At 47.5% G+C, this 16,662-nt stretch overlaps 1 protein-coding gene across 1 annotated transcript in view; it reads right to left on the bottom strand.

Annotated features, from left to right (window-relative positions):
- tspan2b (tetraspanin 2b) overlaps positions 1–16,359 on the bottom strand; it is a 29,493-nt gene extending 13,134 nt beyond the window's left edge. Inside the window, exons 1-2 of the mRNA XM_035383450.1 lie at positions 16,110–16,359; positions 4,476–4,578 (exon numbers count right to left, since the gene is read on the bottom strand). Coding sequence (XP_035239341.1) covers positions 4,476–4,578; positions 16,110–16,178 — 172 coding nt within the window. The 5' untranslated portion in view covers positions 16,179–16,359. The remainder of the gene's footprint in view (positions 1–4,475; positions 4,579–16,109) is intronic.
- Between the last annotated feature and the right edge of the window lie 303 nt (positions 16,360–16,662).

The following is a 16,662-nucleotide window of genomic DNA, read 5'->3' as shown; positions in this document are numbered from 1 at the left end:
ATAATCAAAGTTAAGAGGAGCCAAAACAAAAAGCAACGAGAACTACTTCTCATGTTTGCTTCTTGCAAGTCCCGACCGCAGTCAGCCACAGACAATATTTATTCTGTTGGCCCAGCAACCCTTGAGGACATACCACAATGCATTGTGGCCATCTGACATCAAAACTTCCCAGAAGCATTGACAAGAATGTTTAACAGCCACTGTCCCCCAACCCCAACTTCTTCTTCTTCTTTTTTTTTTTCTCCCCCAAAAACAAGTTAGAGGTTTTGGCCTGAAGCGGCGAGCTTCCTGAATTGTCAACACCGACTCTGCACACTTAAAGGTTTCGTGGCTGGTGGTGACAGTCGAGGACACACGGGTTTGATTGCAGTTCACTTCCAATTAAAGTCTAGAAGCTTCACGTAGAGGGGAAGTGCGATTCGACAGGTGCCCTGACGCGACCTGTTCCGAGGCATGCCGTTGGTATTTTAAGTGTCATGCCATGCTTTTGTGCTTCTATAGCTGGCTCAGAGCTTCAGAAACACGATTTGTTATCCAGTGGCTGGTGCTGACTGAAGTTTTAGTAAGCTGTGATAAAGGTCATTGTGGCGCTTTATCATGTATTTAAGTCGAGTAGTATTAGGCTATGCATTGCCCAACAGCCAACATCTGTAGAAGTACAGATTATGGCAGAACTTTTCTGGATGCACATATGGGACTCTACTGTTCCCACAGCATTTTTATTTTTAATCTGGCTTAATTTAATATTGTCTGCATTCTGGGAGTGGGCAGCACGATTAAGGCTGAGGTGAAAATGACTCACGGCAGTGGGATTGCATGGCATTGCCTCAGTATTCCTCCCTCAGGTTTAAAAATAGCTGGCCGTCTGTAGGTTTGTATGAGTAAGCCAAGCTGACACTTGACGCCGGTCTCCTCAGCAGAGTCGACGCTCGCTCCCCGGTCACGTGATTGGCTGCCCTCTGCGGGTAAGTACCAATGGAACGGGGCCTGTGTGAGTCGATTGTGACATCACCAGCCGTGATGCTCCCTCTCTGACACCTCTCCCCGTGCCCGCCTTGCCCTATCGGAGGGGATGTACAGATTTCACACGGCCTGTTGTCTTGAGCTCCCGGCTGCAGCTCTCCTTGCCTGTTGTGTTCCAAGTCGCAGACCTGCCAACCTGCACGCATTTTATGTACCAGCCACGCAATTCTTGGTCAAAATACGCAGGTACGAAATGCCAGCTGAAACTACGCAAAAAAAAAAAAAAAAGGTAAATGGACTGCATTTATATAGCGCTTTTATCCAAAGCGCTGTACAATTGATGCCTCACAATCACCAGAGCAGTTAGGGTTTAGGTGTCTTGCTCAGGGACACTTCGACACGCCCAGGGTGGGGATCAAACCAGCAACCCTCCGACTGCCAGACAATCGCTCTTACCTCCTGAGCTATGTCGCCCATGTATATTTATATATATATTATTGTAATTTAATTACGGAAAACAATCAATTAATACAAATCAATACCGCACATTTATTCGGTATTTAAACTACATTCCTCGGATTGAACCAGATGCTACGACCTTGTGGTTGTGGTTCTGTAATCCCTCCCCGACCTACTCAACATCCACTGATACGCAATGGTACTTTATTATCCAACGAGGCGTAACGCTGCATTGCTGAGGTAAAATGGGAAGTGGGGAGTAATAATCAAGCACAAAAATGTGACCGTAATGTTAACATATAAAACGTTAAAACATGTTCCTTAACTTTACGAGACGATGCATGTCAAGGGGTATATCCTAATGAGATAAATCTGCGTATATAGTTAGCCGTAGTAGTAGCTCGCATGCGATTTAGCCTTGTTACGAGACGTGTGAATAACTGATGGAGTAATTTAGCTGCAGTAACTCAAACGCTACGGAGACTCCCTGTTCAAACTTTGAATCGCGCACGCTCTGTTGGAGCAAAGTGACCATTGCAAAGGTGTTTGACTATAGACTGCTAACGTAGCAAATAATTCCTATTATTGCAGCCAGTCACCTGACCAGCCTTGTAGTTATAATAAAATAATTATTAGATGACGAGAATACTAAGGAGAGAGAGAGAGCAGCAGTCATACTAAAAAGAAGCGAGTCCATGCCCCCCGGAAGTTCCTTGCAAAATATCAGGAGCAATGGCCGTGCCTCCGCCCCTCAAAACTTCCGCACCATGCATTTTGCACATTGTGCAATTATGATTTTGACATTAGCCACCAAGGAGCTTCAGGTAATAATTTAGCTAAACCTCTAGTTACAAAAGCCTACATTCCTAGATAATTTTTCAATTGAATACTTTTTTTTCATTAGGCCTATATGATGTGTGTCTATATAAGCTGATTCAATTATTTAATTATTTAAAAATGGAAATCATTAACAGAAATTTGGTTTTATTCATAATTGACAGTGTTTTACATCGCAACATAAGTTTTTTTTTTTTTTACATTACAACATAAGTTTCTGTAAATACTTGAAACTGAAAACATGTTACCATATACAAAATAAATTATTTCCATTTTTATGAAATAATTGAATGCAATTCACTTATGGTTATCAGTTTGTATAAGCACACATATCATATAATGAAATATTAATCATGAAAAAATTGTTTTAAGCAGGTGTACTCAAACTTTTGACTTGCAAGTATATCAAAATATAGCCCAGTGCAGTGCAAGTGATATTTTAGAATCAGGTCAAATTATACAATTTTGCCTGATCACTTTAACAGTCAAAACTAGAATTATGAAGAAAGGCTTGTGTGTGCGTGCAAAGCGAAGTGGTGCGAAAGCATGTGAACTAAGCGTTACACTGACTATTCTGGTACTCAGAATATTTTTGGCAGGTCTGAAGTCGCGACGAGGTCGTCGGTTGCCCTGACGCTGTACTCTAGATTCTCTGTGTTGTTATGTCTTGCGGTCCGCCAAACATGGGCGGTTTTCTCACGACTGTTTGTGGCGACGCAGAAAAGGCCGTGCGAGGAAACGCTGTCAGCTCCGCCGGTTCACTGCTCACGTTTTGCCGTCCCCAGTTTAACCTCACTTCCTCCGTGCCGCAGGGCTCTCATAGTCTCAAAAGCAGGGCCCAAATTCACATCAGTGTTCTTTTCACTTCAACGTGGGAAAAAACAATTTCAATAACGTTTACATTTCAAGTTTGATTTAAGTGACCGTTTCTCGCAGCTACACAACACAATTTGCAGGCAATAAAAACGGTGTACTCTCAAGTATATAAGAAACAGGTTCGGAGTACTTGGCCTTTTAACTAACATGGGGAAGTCCCAGATAGGTGTAATCCAGAACTGCTCTGGCATCCCACCGAATCCGGGCCTGGGGTACTCCGGCGTGGAGCTTTAACCCAGGCAGGCTGCGCTCACCCTCCTGTGGGCCATGTGGCGAACCTGCAGCCCTGTGTTCCCCCCCCCCCCACGTGTTTACATCCGGAGCGTGGCTTCCTGTTTTTCTACACGCCCCGCCGTTCGTCTGTGCAACGGCCCGCTCTCAGAGACTGCAGCTGCGCTCGGAGGCGTGACGCAGAACGGAAACACTCCCCGCCCAACGCCGGATGACCTGAGCGCAGCGCCCACCCCGTGTGCCCCCTCCCCCCCCACGCCCCCTTTCCCGAAGACGCCGTCGCCTCCTCCCACGGTCTCCGCATCATGATAACCATGCTGTAATTAGGAAAGCTTCTGGGGACAGCCAGAGATTAATTTAGCAGATAGCCCCAGATTATCATACATCACAGACGAGACCCTGCATTAGAGGCACCGGCAGCACAGCCGAAGACCCTCCGGTCTCCTCAAACGGAAAGTGTTCCCCGTCGGAGTCCAACTGCCTTCTTGAGTGCGCGCTCCAGCGGAACATTTTCAAAGGGCTTTTAGTCCGTTCTCTTCTGAGAAATCCGGAGCTTTTATTAGTTTAATGGACAAGATAGATGTTGGAATTGATCATTTATAAACTTGTATTATACTCTGCCATCAAAGGAATCCATTTAAACGTTTGCCTGGCTTTCTACCAGTCCTACCAGGTCTGCACACCACTTTAGCCGAAGAATATGCCTGACATTTCTGTTTCTGTGCTATCAAAATCGTACTGCAAAACTCATTTCTTTTATTCCCATTTCTCTCCAGACTTTGTGACCTTGAAAACCCTGCACAATTTACATTTTTGCTTGCAGTTAAAAAACTCATTAAGCCACAATACAAACTTGTATACTTTTTCACCTTTTGATGTAAAGTATGATATTTTGAAACAAGAGCGTGTCCATTCTGTATTTGTTCCAAAGTCACTTCTGATTGGCAGGGCACTACAGGAAATGCCACTGGCTGGTAAAAATGTAAATTGCCATGGTAATTATGCAGTGAACATGGTCTCTAGCAAATCGCCCTGTGGTATGAAACGTACTGAAAACGTGCAGTGGCATTCAGCACGTGTGGTCTGTGGAGACTCGTGCCCGTACTCACCGATGAAGAAGGTGTCCGGAGCGCCCTCTTCATTTAGGAGCGACACGGTGTCTGTGTCGAACCTCAGCCACAGCCCCACTGCCAGCACCAACGAGCCCACCAGCTGTGGAGCAGAGGAAGAGCACGGTGAGGGTTAGGGAGGAAGAGCAGGGTGAGGATTAGGGAAGAGACTCTTATGACTGTGAGGAAGAGTATGGGTCTATACATATCCTTGTCTGCAGGAGAGAATGTAATTGGAATTGCACTAGCAGTACATAGCAGTTTGAATCATTTCAAATTTTACAGAGAACTCATCTGAATGCTCCCTCTACGCAACGCTGCATACTCAGTAAAAACAAACTGCAGAAGTGCCTTTGTAGTTTCTTCACGAGGACTATTCATTTTTTTTTTTTTAACAAAATAACAACAGCAATCCAGTCATAACAATGATTTCAAGTGATTACTCTATTACAAGTACAAACAAATAGCAGTGTTTGCGGGAGAAAAGTGTGGTGGTGTAAACAGTTCCCATTCCAGCGGAGAGCTGTCCATCGTTGGCCTGGTGATCTGCCATTTCGGGCGTCAGAGTGAGGAGTGGCCCTTCCTGCTTCCCTGCCCCCCCTCTGGATGGTGAGGTGTGCCAGTGCCACTTTCTAGCACCCTTTACTACACCTTCCCCTCGCGCCCCCGCGGGATGCCCGCTGTAAACAATGGGCACCTGACGCCCAACCCATCAGCCACTGCTTTCGGCCGCACAGTAGAAAACGTCTCAGTGAGTCATCGGCGAAGAGGATTTTGGGGACTGTGATGGGACGGTCTTCATACTCTGTCTCTGTCGGCCCCAGGCCTTTAATCCGCACGCCCAGCTCCAGATAAAAAGCAGAGCGGCGCTCATTTAGATAAAACACTGACCCTGTCGGTTTGTGCCATGTGGCACGCCAGTGCCCTAGATACGTCCGCTCGGCACAGACACTCACTCTGTTGCGAAATGGCTGCTTTGTCAAGAAAGCGAAAGTAAGTCAGAAAGGGGAGGAATAATTGACCTGGGTCTTTTTTTTTTTTCTTTCTCTTTTTGGAGAAGGTGAATCCTAACTTAAGATCCATGAAAAACTTATTTAACCGAGAGAAGAAAATTTCCAAAGCGGTGACATTGAGTATTCCATCGTCGGTGTTGAATACTCAACACTGATGAAGGAGCGATTATTTCTGTGTTTTGAGCAGGCGCATGAGTTTTTTAAGCCAAAGCAAGGCGCCATGCATTTAGCATGGTTAGAAGCAGCCCTTGGAGCGAGCGATGGAACCTGCCCAGCTCACGCTATGGGTTACAGACGGACCATCGCTCCAACAGGCATGCGCTCACAGCATCGATGCAGCGAAGGAGTCGTTTCTCATTGTTCTCTGATTGTGGGCTGAGGAAGAGGTGGACTGGTATGAGGTGAGCCGGGGGGGGGGGGGGGGGGTAACAGTCACATGATCTTTATGGGGGGGGGGGGTCTCTGAGGTAACGTCCCAGCAGGATGTCTCGGCCTCTCCCCGGGGCTGGTGCCCCCCTTCCCCCCCCCCACGTCGGGGGCCCCCGGCAGAGCTCCGGAGCTGCCCGCGGTACCAGCCTCCCAGGCCTGGCGCCCGCGCCCGTGACGTCAGCCTCGCTGGCATCAGCCGCCCCCTGGCACCGTCTGTACGCCATTACCGCCAGCCGCAGACCCGCCCCGCCCCGCCAGGCCCCGCCCCCCTCCCCAGCAACAACGCCCCGACTGTTTGTCCCCCCGAAACAAACGGGACTCCTGTCTGAGGGGTGACGCCGCTCGCCGGGCGACGGGCGGGAGCGAAACCCGCCAAAGCCGCGCAGCCCACTCGAAAAGAAGAAAGGGAGAAAGGGAGAGGGCAGCCAGCGGCCGAGCTCGGGGTCCCCGCTCCCCAAGCCATGTGAGCCCACTGTGTACAAACACCGCAAAACACTCATGAGGCAGAGCTACTCTGGACTGCCCGGCTAGGGAGAGTGACTGCCTGCCTCCCATTAAAACCCGGGATCTGATTTCCGTCAACAGTTAGCTCTGGAGGAAATAAGCTACATGTCATTAAAGACTTTACGGACTCTGAGCATTGCGTCAAACTTTAAAAATGTAAAAAATTTTACTGCTTAACTGCTCTGTTGAACACATCTTTGGACTACTGGACTTTCTTCGGTTATTGCACTTTAACAGGGACCCAGATTAAAAAACAGAAAGGAAGAAAGTCCACAGAAAGTTTCACTTTGATGTGTCTTGATATTTATTGACAGAGTCAATGAGGTGAACCTGGCTGTAAACGCGAAGAAAATGGCCTTTAGTCTGTAATAAAAATGGCAATAACAAGTCCTTAGTTTTGGCGCCCTATATTTCTTTCTTAAAGGCAGTCTGTGCGGTTGTAGCCTTGATCAAGGCGGAGCACGCATGGAAATATACGGTCAATGCCAGTTTTATGGGGGATTTTTATTCCGCTTTTAATCGACTGGAAGGTAGCCTAGATGGTAGTTTCAAGATGTGTCCTAGATATGATTTTCTGCCCACGGTGCCTGGCTTTTGGTCTTTTGGTTTAGGCCTTTGTGAAAGCCCTGGGATCAAACGGTACACCATGAATGGCAATACACACAGAACTGAAAAACAGAATACACACAGTGTTATGGCTACGCTCAATACGTTTCCTTTGATGAGGGAAATCGTTAACATTCCAAAATTTTACAACGGCAGAAGACTCAATGGGAACACAGTAAAACGCTCCTCCCATTTTCACATAAGTCACTGACTTTTAAGTATGGATGGAACTTTGGGAAGTGATCATCTCGCACCCTGAATCTACATCTTCAGCAAACAGTGAGGAGAAAAACACGCTGAAAGCCCAGGACGGGTCATTCCAAAACTCTACCAGGTGTTCTCCACCTTCTTACCAAGAGACATGCTCAAAGGTAGCTAAACAAAAGAAAAAAAAATCATCTTATTCTTTTCAGGACGTTTTTTTTGTCCTGGTCATATTACTTGGACTAAGAGCACAGCAGCTTGTGGCCAACACCCACTAATAAAACCTGAAAAGCACTTGAGCGTGAAGGCAAGGGAAGCTGGGTTCTCCCAGAGACCAACACCAGCGAGCTCTGTACAATGAGCTCCTCTGTAGAGCTGAGCTGGAGAGGTCAGATTAGCCAGATATGCTCGTAATATATGACAGATGGACCTAAGGGTATGTTCAAATGCATTGTTTGTAAGGTATTTTGGTAACAGTATTAAGAGTGCATTTACCATATTACAGTTTGATTTGAAAATGGTTTCTTCAAAGCATAACCCAATGTCTTCAAACAGCAGAAAGAGACAGAAGCCACTGTGGAACCATATTTTTGCCATGATCTCCAGTCCTTGTGTAAGTTTTCCAATAATGGATACAGTTGGTGGGGGTGGGGGAGGGGGCATGTTTTTGTCAGAAGATGCCTCCCGCGTTTCCCTCCGCTCTGAACATGGTGGTGCTATGTTCACATTAGCCCCTGAGTTGGGAGGGGGGGGGGTGCGCTTAATGGCATTCCATTCAAATTCTTGGTGCACATGTGAAGGTATCCTAACTGGGAAAAAAACCCGGTGGACATTCCCAGACCCCACTGCAGGAAAGTCGCATTACAGTGCCAAACTAGAGAGAGCGTCGTCCGAAAGACTGGGTATGCACAAAATGTAGATGTAAACTGTAGTTTGCTTTTACAGCAGGCTTTGTGAAATGTCTCACAAGGAGAAGATGGTGCCGCTGTAAGGAGCCACTTTATTCGGCTACATCTGGCTGCTTTTACCGTTAAAACGAAAGAAAGACTGACGAAAAAGATGCAAAAAAAAAAGGTTTGTTCGTTGAGCATTGCTGGTAATGTGGCCAAAGAGGACATGGAAATTCAGCCATGAGCAGTGCAGTCGTGCGCGGACGCAGTCGTGCGACGCATAATTTCTTCTCCTGCGGTTTGTGTGTAACTGCACACCGCTCCTGGGTTAGAGGACTGAGCGGCGGAGAGTGGGTGAAAATGGATGCTGCAGTTGAGACGTAAACATGTCTATTAGCGCTCCCAGAAGACGCTGAGAGAGCGGGGAGAGCGAGCCGTTTGGGTGGGGGGAGGGGGCTGTGTGTGAGAGGGAGAGAGAGGGATAGAGAGAGAGAGAGAATGGAAGGGCCCATTGTCTCTGACTGTGGGACGGGAGCGGTGGCGTACGGACGCAGCCACGGCGTCTGCCACCTGCTGTGCCTCGCTCTTTGTGTGGGTCCTCCCTGAGACTCGGGGCCTCCCGTACCCCAGTCCCCTGCCCCCCCCCTCCTCTAGAGCCCAGACAACAGGGCCTCCACAGCCAGCCTCCCCCCTCTCCACCCCCCAACACCCCTGCTCATCTGGGGTGCACTGTGTACAGGTACAGACTTATGAAGTTTCAGACCCAAATAAGGAATAAGTCCTGTAAAGCACCCCAGAAATTTCTCAATTACATATGAAAAAGGAATGTCTGTAATTGGTGAAAATATAAGTTTCTTGTTGAAATGATGGGTGATCTGCAGGGAATCTGTACTCTCTAAAGCACTGAAGTGTTTCAGATACGTTTCTCAGTGCCAGCTGTAGCAGGCTGGCCTACAGTGAGACACACAATTGGCCTTAGAGTCGCCCGAGGAAGGGAGGGTTTCGGCTGGCTCGGACGACGGCGCCTTATCGCGCACCAGCAGCCCCCGCCGGCGGGTCGAGCGTCTGAAAGTCCGCCCATCGGGCCGAACGCGAGGAGTCTTCCTCCAACTCACGTCTGTGCGAACGCAGCTGAGTAACTGCAGCGAGACCAGAAGAGGCGTTTGGCACCGCTCGCAGAGAGGGCACATGCTTGGCAGCGTTCTCCCGGGTCGATGGTGTAGGTGGCGGCTAAAAGTACTGATGCACATGATTGGGCGGTTCAAATTTGGGACAAAAACAAGGAAAAGGAATGAAAAAGTGGCTGGTCTGTGACTTTGGGCAACAGGTGACATTGGACAGTGTTCCCTCTGCTGCTCCCCGCCCAACTAACCTTACCGCTATCCTTACTGCTAACCTTACCGCTAACCTTACCTCTAACCTTGCTCCTAACCTTACTGCTAACCTTACTGCTAATCTTACCGCTAACCTTAATGCTAACCCTATCGCTAAGGCTCCCCGACCTGGCTGCTGCAGCCCTTCCTCCTGCTCACAGTCCACAGGCTGCTGCTTTCCTCTCTGGAAGGTTAAGATCTGATAGCTTCCTGTCTATTGTTCCCATGACAGCCTACTAACGGCTTGGCAATATCATTAATGATTTATGAGTTCTCACTCATAATGGATTATGCTCAAAAATGTAAATGCAATATGAAAAAAAAAAGTTAATGTAAACCAACCCAAGAATCCATTTAAAAGTGACACAAGACCTTGAATGTGTATTCTACAGTACCGTGCGTCTAGAGATATGCAAATAACTTTCCAGAGAAATTAATGACCTGTATTGTTTTCGTGTGTATTACATGATGCTGTAATCCTGTTCTTCCGGACTGTTTTCCTGCCCGCCTTGTTTACAGGGGACCCCTGTGGATTTATAAGTGCTACCTGCTTAACTACAGCAGGCCCCAAACCTGAGATTACAGCCAGCGTCTCAAGTGTTTGATGTGTCAATATTGGATTCGGGCATGATGATGTACAGCTTCACAGTTTACTGTGACTTAAACACACTTTGTCTGCATTACTACAAGGTGCGTTTGAAAATGGCAGTCGTGTTCAGATGGCAACATTACACACCTTTTCTGAAAAGGGATTCGTGTTTAGTCAGTGATTATGGGGAACAAAAAAAAACAAAAAAACAACAGTGCTAATTCCTGGTTGACTGGTGAACATGAGATTTGATGGTTCACAGAGAAAGTTAAACATCCTGGGTCATCTATTTGCCAGTATTGTGGATTTTGGCAACCTGGAAGAAATAAATCACAAAGCTGTGTGAAGGAGGTAATGTCTGCAAAGCCTGGCTGGGCAGTATTTTCCAAAGACAGACCGTGGTGCTTGTAAACCCCTGTGTTCCAGTTAACACTGTGTCAATTATAAACACTGGTCATGGAACTGCTATCACTCCATTAGTTACTAAATATGTCTGGCTAACGTGCGCTGGTGAAGTTCATCGTTCTCAGAGTGGAGAAATGCCCGCAGGCCCAGCATGAGATAGTGAGCCTGACTGGGACAGGGCTGTGCGGTGGAATCGCGCACGTCCCCAGGGCTACACCTGGCACTGAGAGAGCCGCCTCAGCGAACGCAGGTATCTGACGCACCGCCACTGCGCTGAGGTTGCCACAGGTAACCCGGAACCAGGCAGAACCAAGAAGACCTCTGTTTTCCTTACTGTTTTTTTTTTTTCTTTTTGGCTGAAAGAGAACCGGCGAGATCTGGAATTGCTTGAGCTGTATAAGTAATCTGCTGCTAGCTGACGAGGGCCAGGGCCACAGGGAAAGCTTCTGCAAAAGAGGGCATGCAGCCAGTTCAGAGTGCCCGGCACCATATTAGAGCTTAGTTTAAAAAACAAAATGGCTGAACTCCTGCTGGTAAAAAAACAAGGCTGTGCTCAAAAGATATGTTAGTTATTGAATATTATACCTTTAACTTCAGACTAGCCAGCTGAAATTGAGCTCATGGCCTGATTTGAAACAAACGGGTATCGCTTGCCATAGATATTATTATTTCCAGTGCTGGCTAGCTACTGCTGCCGGGTTAGGCCACGTCTGTTTGAGCTAGTGGTGAGTGAACACTGACACTGACACTTTGAGCAGAACTCAGATCAACATGGGAAAAAAACAACCGCCATGCCAGCAGTCGTGTTAGCCAGAACAGCACAAGCGCTTTCAGCACAGTTTAATCTTTCCTTCATATGAGCGCATATTTCATCTGGCAAATCTCAGGACAGATAGAAGACAAATATTTTCAGCAGCCTAAGGGCTAATGCTCCTCCAAGAAAAAACTTTACCTCTTTGCTTTCTGTGCCAGTACCTTATTAATGAAATGTGTCACCAAATTATCATCCGATTGGCTGGATCTGGGGGTGGGAGGGAACAGCTCGATGACAGAAATTGTAACCATGTTGCAGAAAGGTTGGGCTCTGGACGAGGGAAAGGGGCTATCGTGACAACAGAGGTCGGTTCTGTTTCCTAAACATTTTCAGGATTAAAATCTTATTTGAGTATAAAAAGAGATGCTGCAGTTTGTTGACTGTTGCTGTGGCTCGTTTGTTTCTGGTGAGCTGAGCTAGCAGGGTCTACCGAGGGAATGATGTCAACAGGGCCCCGCCCCCAGACCCCTCCCTCCTCCCTCCCTCCCTCCCCTATCCATTAGCGGCAGAATAAGTAACCTTCCCTGGGGAAGTCTTTAATGATGACGAGCGCGAGCGAGCCAAGATGGCGAGAATGAACCCCCCCCCTCGCGGTTACCAGCGCGGTGATCATCAGAGCGGAGAGTTAAGCCCGGAGCATCGCGGTCAGGCGCAGGCTTCCGCTGACTGAGGAGAAGGGGATTCTGGGTGATGACGGCGCTCTGCTGACTGGCCACGCCCGTGAACACACCGTCCGCACGGCTGCTGGGGAGCGGGCCGGAGGGCGTGGCGTGACTCTCCCAAACGGCGGCTTAATACGATCACCAGGCACCACCGCTCGCGGCTAGGCTATCGTGTTTCCCTCCCCATCTATCTAGGTCAGGATTGTGCTTACTGCCTCTCCCTCTCTCATGCTCGCCAACCTCTACCCAAACACGCTCTTCATCTCCCCCCTCTATTTCCACTCTTACTCACTTTTTCTCAGTCCCTTCCCAATTTGCCTTTTCCTTTTCTCTCTCTCTCTCTGCCCTCCCTGTCTACTTCTCCCCCCCCCCACCCCCCCGCCCCCCCCCCCCCCCCTCGCTCTGTGCGGGGAGCAAGCCAAGCCACGGCAGGCCCCGTCTCCTCGTGGGTCTTCCAAGTGGCCCACACTGCACTGCAGACCAGCTCAGATGAGCTGTGGGAAAGCCCACATTGCACTGCAGACCAGCTCAGATGAGCTGTGGGAAAGCCCACACTGTACTGCAGACCAGATGAGCTGTGGGAAAGCCCACACTGCACTGCAGACCAGCTCAGATGAGCTGTGGGAAAGCCCACACTGCACTGCAGACCAGATGAGCTGTGGGAAAGCCCACACTGCACTGCAGACCAGCTCAGATGAGCTGTGGGAAAGCCCACACTGCACTGCAGACCAGCTCAGATGAGCTGTGGGAAAGCCCACACTGCACTGCAGATCAGCTCAGATGAGCTGTGGGAAAGCCCACACTGCACTGCAGACCAGCTCAGATGAGCTGTGGGAAAGCCCACACTGCACTGCAGACCAGCTCAGATGAGCTGTGGGAAAGCCCACACTGCACTGCAGACCAGCACAGATGAGCTGCGTGGGAAAGCCCGCACCGTGCTGCAGACCGGCTCGGATGAGATGTGGGAAAGCCCACACCGTGCTGCAGATCAGCTCAGATGAGCTGTGTGGGGAAGCCCACATCCTGCTGCAGACCGGCTCAGATGAGCTGTGGGAAAGCCCATACCCTGCTGCAGACCGGCTCAGATGAGCTGTGGGAAAGCCCACACCCTTCTGCAGATCAGCTCAGATGAGCTGTGGGAAAGCCCACACCGTGCTGCAGATCAGCTCAGATGAGCTGTGGGAAAGCCCACACCGTGCTGCAGATCAGCTCAGATGAGCTGTGGGAAAGCCCACACTGCACTGCAGACCAGCACAGATGAGCTGCGTGGGAAAGCCCGCACCGTGCTGCAGACCGGCTCGGATGAGCTGTGGGAAAGCCCACACCGTGCTGCAGATCAGCTCAGATGAGCTGTGGGAAAGCCCACACTGCACTGCAGACCAGCTCAGATGAGCTGTGAGGGAAAGCCCACACCCTGCTGCAGACCGGCTCAGATGAGCTGTGGGAAAACCCACACCCTGCTGCAGATCAGCTCAGATGAGCTGTGGGAAATGCCACACCCTGCTGCAGATCAGCTTAGATGAGCTGTGGGAAAGCCCAAACCCTGCTGCAGACCAGCTCAGATGAGCTGTGGGAAAACCCAAACCCTGCTACAGACCAGCTGAGATGAGCAGTGGGAAAGCCCACACCCTGCTGCAGACCAACTCAGATGAGCTGCTCAGTTAGCCGGCTGCCGCTAAGCGGCAAGAAAAAGCCCCACAAATGCTGTTGGTGCTGTGTGACATTTATGTTTCACGTTGGCCCTGGTTTGTTTATATATATATATATATATATATATATATATATAAACAAAGGCAGTACCTGCCTTCACATGCTGTAGGGTAGATTCACAACTTGGATGCTTAGCAACAGGGAACAAAAGAGAAACTGAGACCATTTTTTTGCTCAAACCTTTGTAGCGACACCTTTGTGTTCCTGTTGAAATATTTATTTAGGAGGCTGCAGAAGATTCAGACCTACGTCAGCTTTTTTTTTTTTTTTAATCAAAAAAGAAAATCACATTTCATATGATTTTATGTTTAGGGTTAGCAATCAATTTTCATAAATTTGCGGGAGTTTTTTTTTTTTGTTGTTGTTTTAATTTAAAAAATTTATGGGCCTCTGAAGAGTATTTGAAACCTGTAATTGGCCCAGACCTGGGTCAGATTCACCTCACGGTCTCAGAAGGCAGATTATTGCTGTATTTGGCCCTCCCAGTGTTTTCCACATGACCAGCACACACCAGAAAAATGATCATTGTTAAATTAACTGTAATGTAGTTTATACGAGTCCAACAGGGACTATATGTGCCCTATCAGAGTTAAAGTGCTCTGTGAGTGCTTCTGTGTCCTCACAGACGGTGGGGGGACGGGGGGCCGTGAGGGGGGTGGGGGGGCGCAGTATGACACTGCGCTGCTTGTGTGTCAGCAGGTCAGTTGAGGCTGGGGAGGGATGGCTAATACCACCATCTGTGTGCTGCATCACTTTGCCTCTGAAAGTCTCACTTGCCCCAGGACACAAGCACACAGTAACATTTCCAGTGTTAATTCAACACCTGCAGAGTACATATGAGTTCGACAGGGACCATATGCACTCTGTAAGAGCTGATTTAACACTGAACATTTTACTGCGTATACATCTTTCTCCCACTGATGATTAACAACATTTTTTATTTTAGCCGAGGAAGCACCTTGATTATACATCCGCGTCAGTTTCCTCCTCCCTAGCAACATCTAATCTAATAAAACATTTTAACTTTGGGGGGGGGGGGGGGGGGGGGGTGATGGGGGGAGCATAGTGGTTACTTCAAACTCGCTGCTTCTGCGAAATCACGTGTTATGCATCATGCAAAGTGGTGAACAGCAGCGAGGCAGCTGGAATATGACTCTCTCCACTTCCACCGTTCAGAAGGAAGACTTTCCTCCTTGAGTTTTAATCATTGCACACCTTAATGGACACCGGACTGGCAAGCACTGTAGACAGACAGACTGAGGACTGCAGCTCTCAAACTGAGTGACATACATAATCTGACTCTCTATAACGCTGGTCCTCAGAGACCAGATACTTTGAGAGGTCGGAAAGGCTGTGAATGAAAATGAGAGGGAAATCACGATCGGAAGCGGCATCACTGGTCTCTGGCTGAAGTGGTCATTCTCATTGACTCCACTCAATACAAATACCATTTATGGGAATGTTTTCACGAGGAATGTTAATTTGCGAATGTGGCCGCAAATTTCAATGACTTGCGTTCGTGTAAAATAATATTACAATTATTATTCGATTATTTTTTTTATTTTGAAGAGTATGCGTGGCTTAGCCTACATCCAAACAGAAATACTCGGGCTACAAGCTATAGCCTAGGGAAACCAGCTATAACATGATTCATGTAAACAACCAAAAGGTTTCAAAGCTTTTATAATTTCAGAATTGCACAGAAAATACATTTAACGAAAGAAAGTAATTATATTTTCACAATCCATACATTATATCCATACATACATTATATACGGATATGCAAACTAGTTTGCTATGGAGAATCAATGTCGCACATTGGCTTTTAGGGTAGTATATGGCTATTACTGTACATGTGCGTTTGTATTTGATATCTATATGGCCTATTTTACGAAAGATAATCAACATAAGTAAAAACCAGATTCAGCCAGCTAGTAGCTTATCCGTGTTTCACAGACCAGCTCAACCTTCCTTTTAAAAACACGCTTCATGAAGGAAAAAGGGGCGTATTTTCCTCAGTGGAAAATCTGATTTGAACCCCGCGAGCCAGAACTCAACCTCCATCCTGTCCCCTCTTCCAAACCCGGTGTGACAACCTGAGGCAAATTCAACGTATAAATCAAGAATACAGCCGGAGTGCACAGTGGCAATATATATATATATGTATATATATATATATATATATAGCCTATATGATAAAATAACGGCATGCACAAATATAAGATGATTCACTAGCCTGAAAAGCAAAAGCCGTTACAAGCGTGTGGCTACAAAAGCGCCGCACATAAAGCATGCACTTGCTCCAGCTCGCTAACATATCTCCTGGCTAGCTATCTGTAAAGTTGAGAATCTCATACATCGTTTTGCTTATTTTTATCCATTCCGTTATTAAATTATTTATTTAGTAGGCTACTGTAGAAAATAGCGACACTTACCCAAAATATGAAGTTGAATACGAACAGAAGATATTTGACACATTTCATTCCGCCTTGAACTTTTCCCATTTTCGCTTTAATGTTTGTGGCGTGATTATTTGTTTTCGGATAACCGGTGGATTATATGCTTGAAATCCAGGACACTTCCCCCAGTGAAAAATACAAGCAACAAGCACTGTCAATTTTCTGCTATAGAAACGACAGGAGGCTTTCTACAGAATCTTTCCAGACCGCCCATTTCAATAATGTAGGGGGGAGCCAGGGGGGTTCCCGAGCCACAAAAGAACCGTTATTACTTAGGCTATGCAGTAGCCTACAGAGGATTGGCGTATTTAACATGAGAAAGGGGTTTTATGTGCTGCGTACATTTTAAGCACTTTGTGAACTGCGATATTAAAAAAATAAATAAGATACAATTTGCGCCTGTAATCAACAGTTTTAGGATGTCGACCGTCGTCGATAATTTAATTTGAAAATTTGTTATAAAGGAATGTGTAGAATTTATTTCACTTTTGCATGTTTGGGGCACTGTGGATTGTTCATTGAGGTGGGA

Source organism: Anguilla anguilla, chromosome 11 (assembly GCF_013347855.1).
Source record: "Anguilla anguilla isolate fAngAng1 chromosome 11, fAngAng1.pri, whole genome shotgun sequence".
Lineage (NCBI taxonomy): Eukaryota > Metazoa > Chordata > Actinopteri > Anguilliformes > Anguillidae > Anguilla > Anguilla anguilla.
Note: the sequence above shows the minus strand (reverse complement) of the source record. Positions and strands in the feature narration are given on the sequence as shown.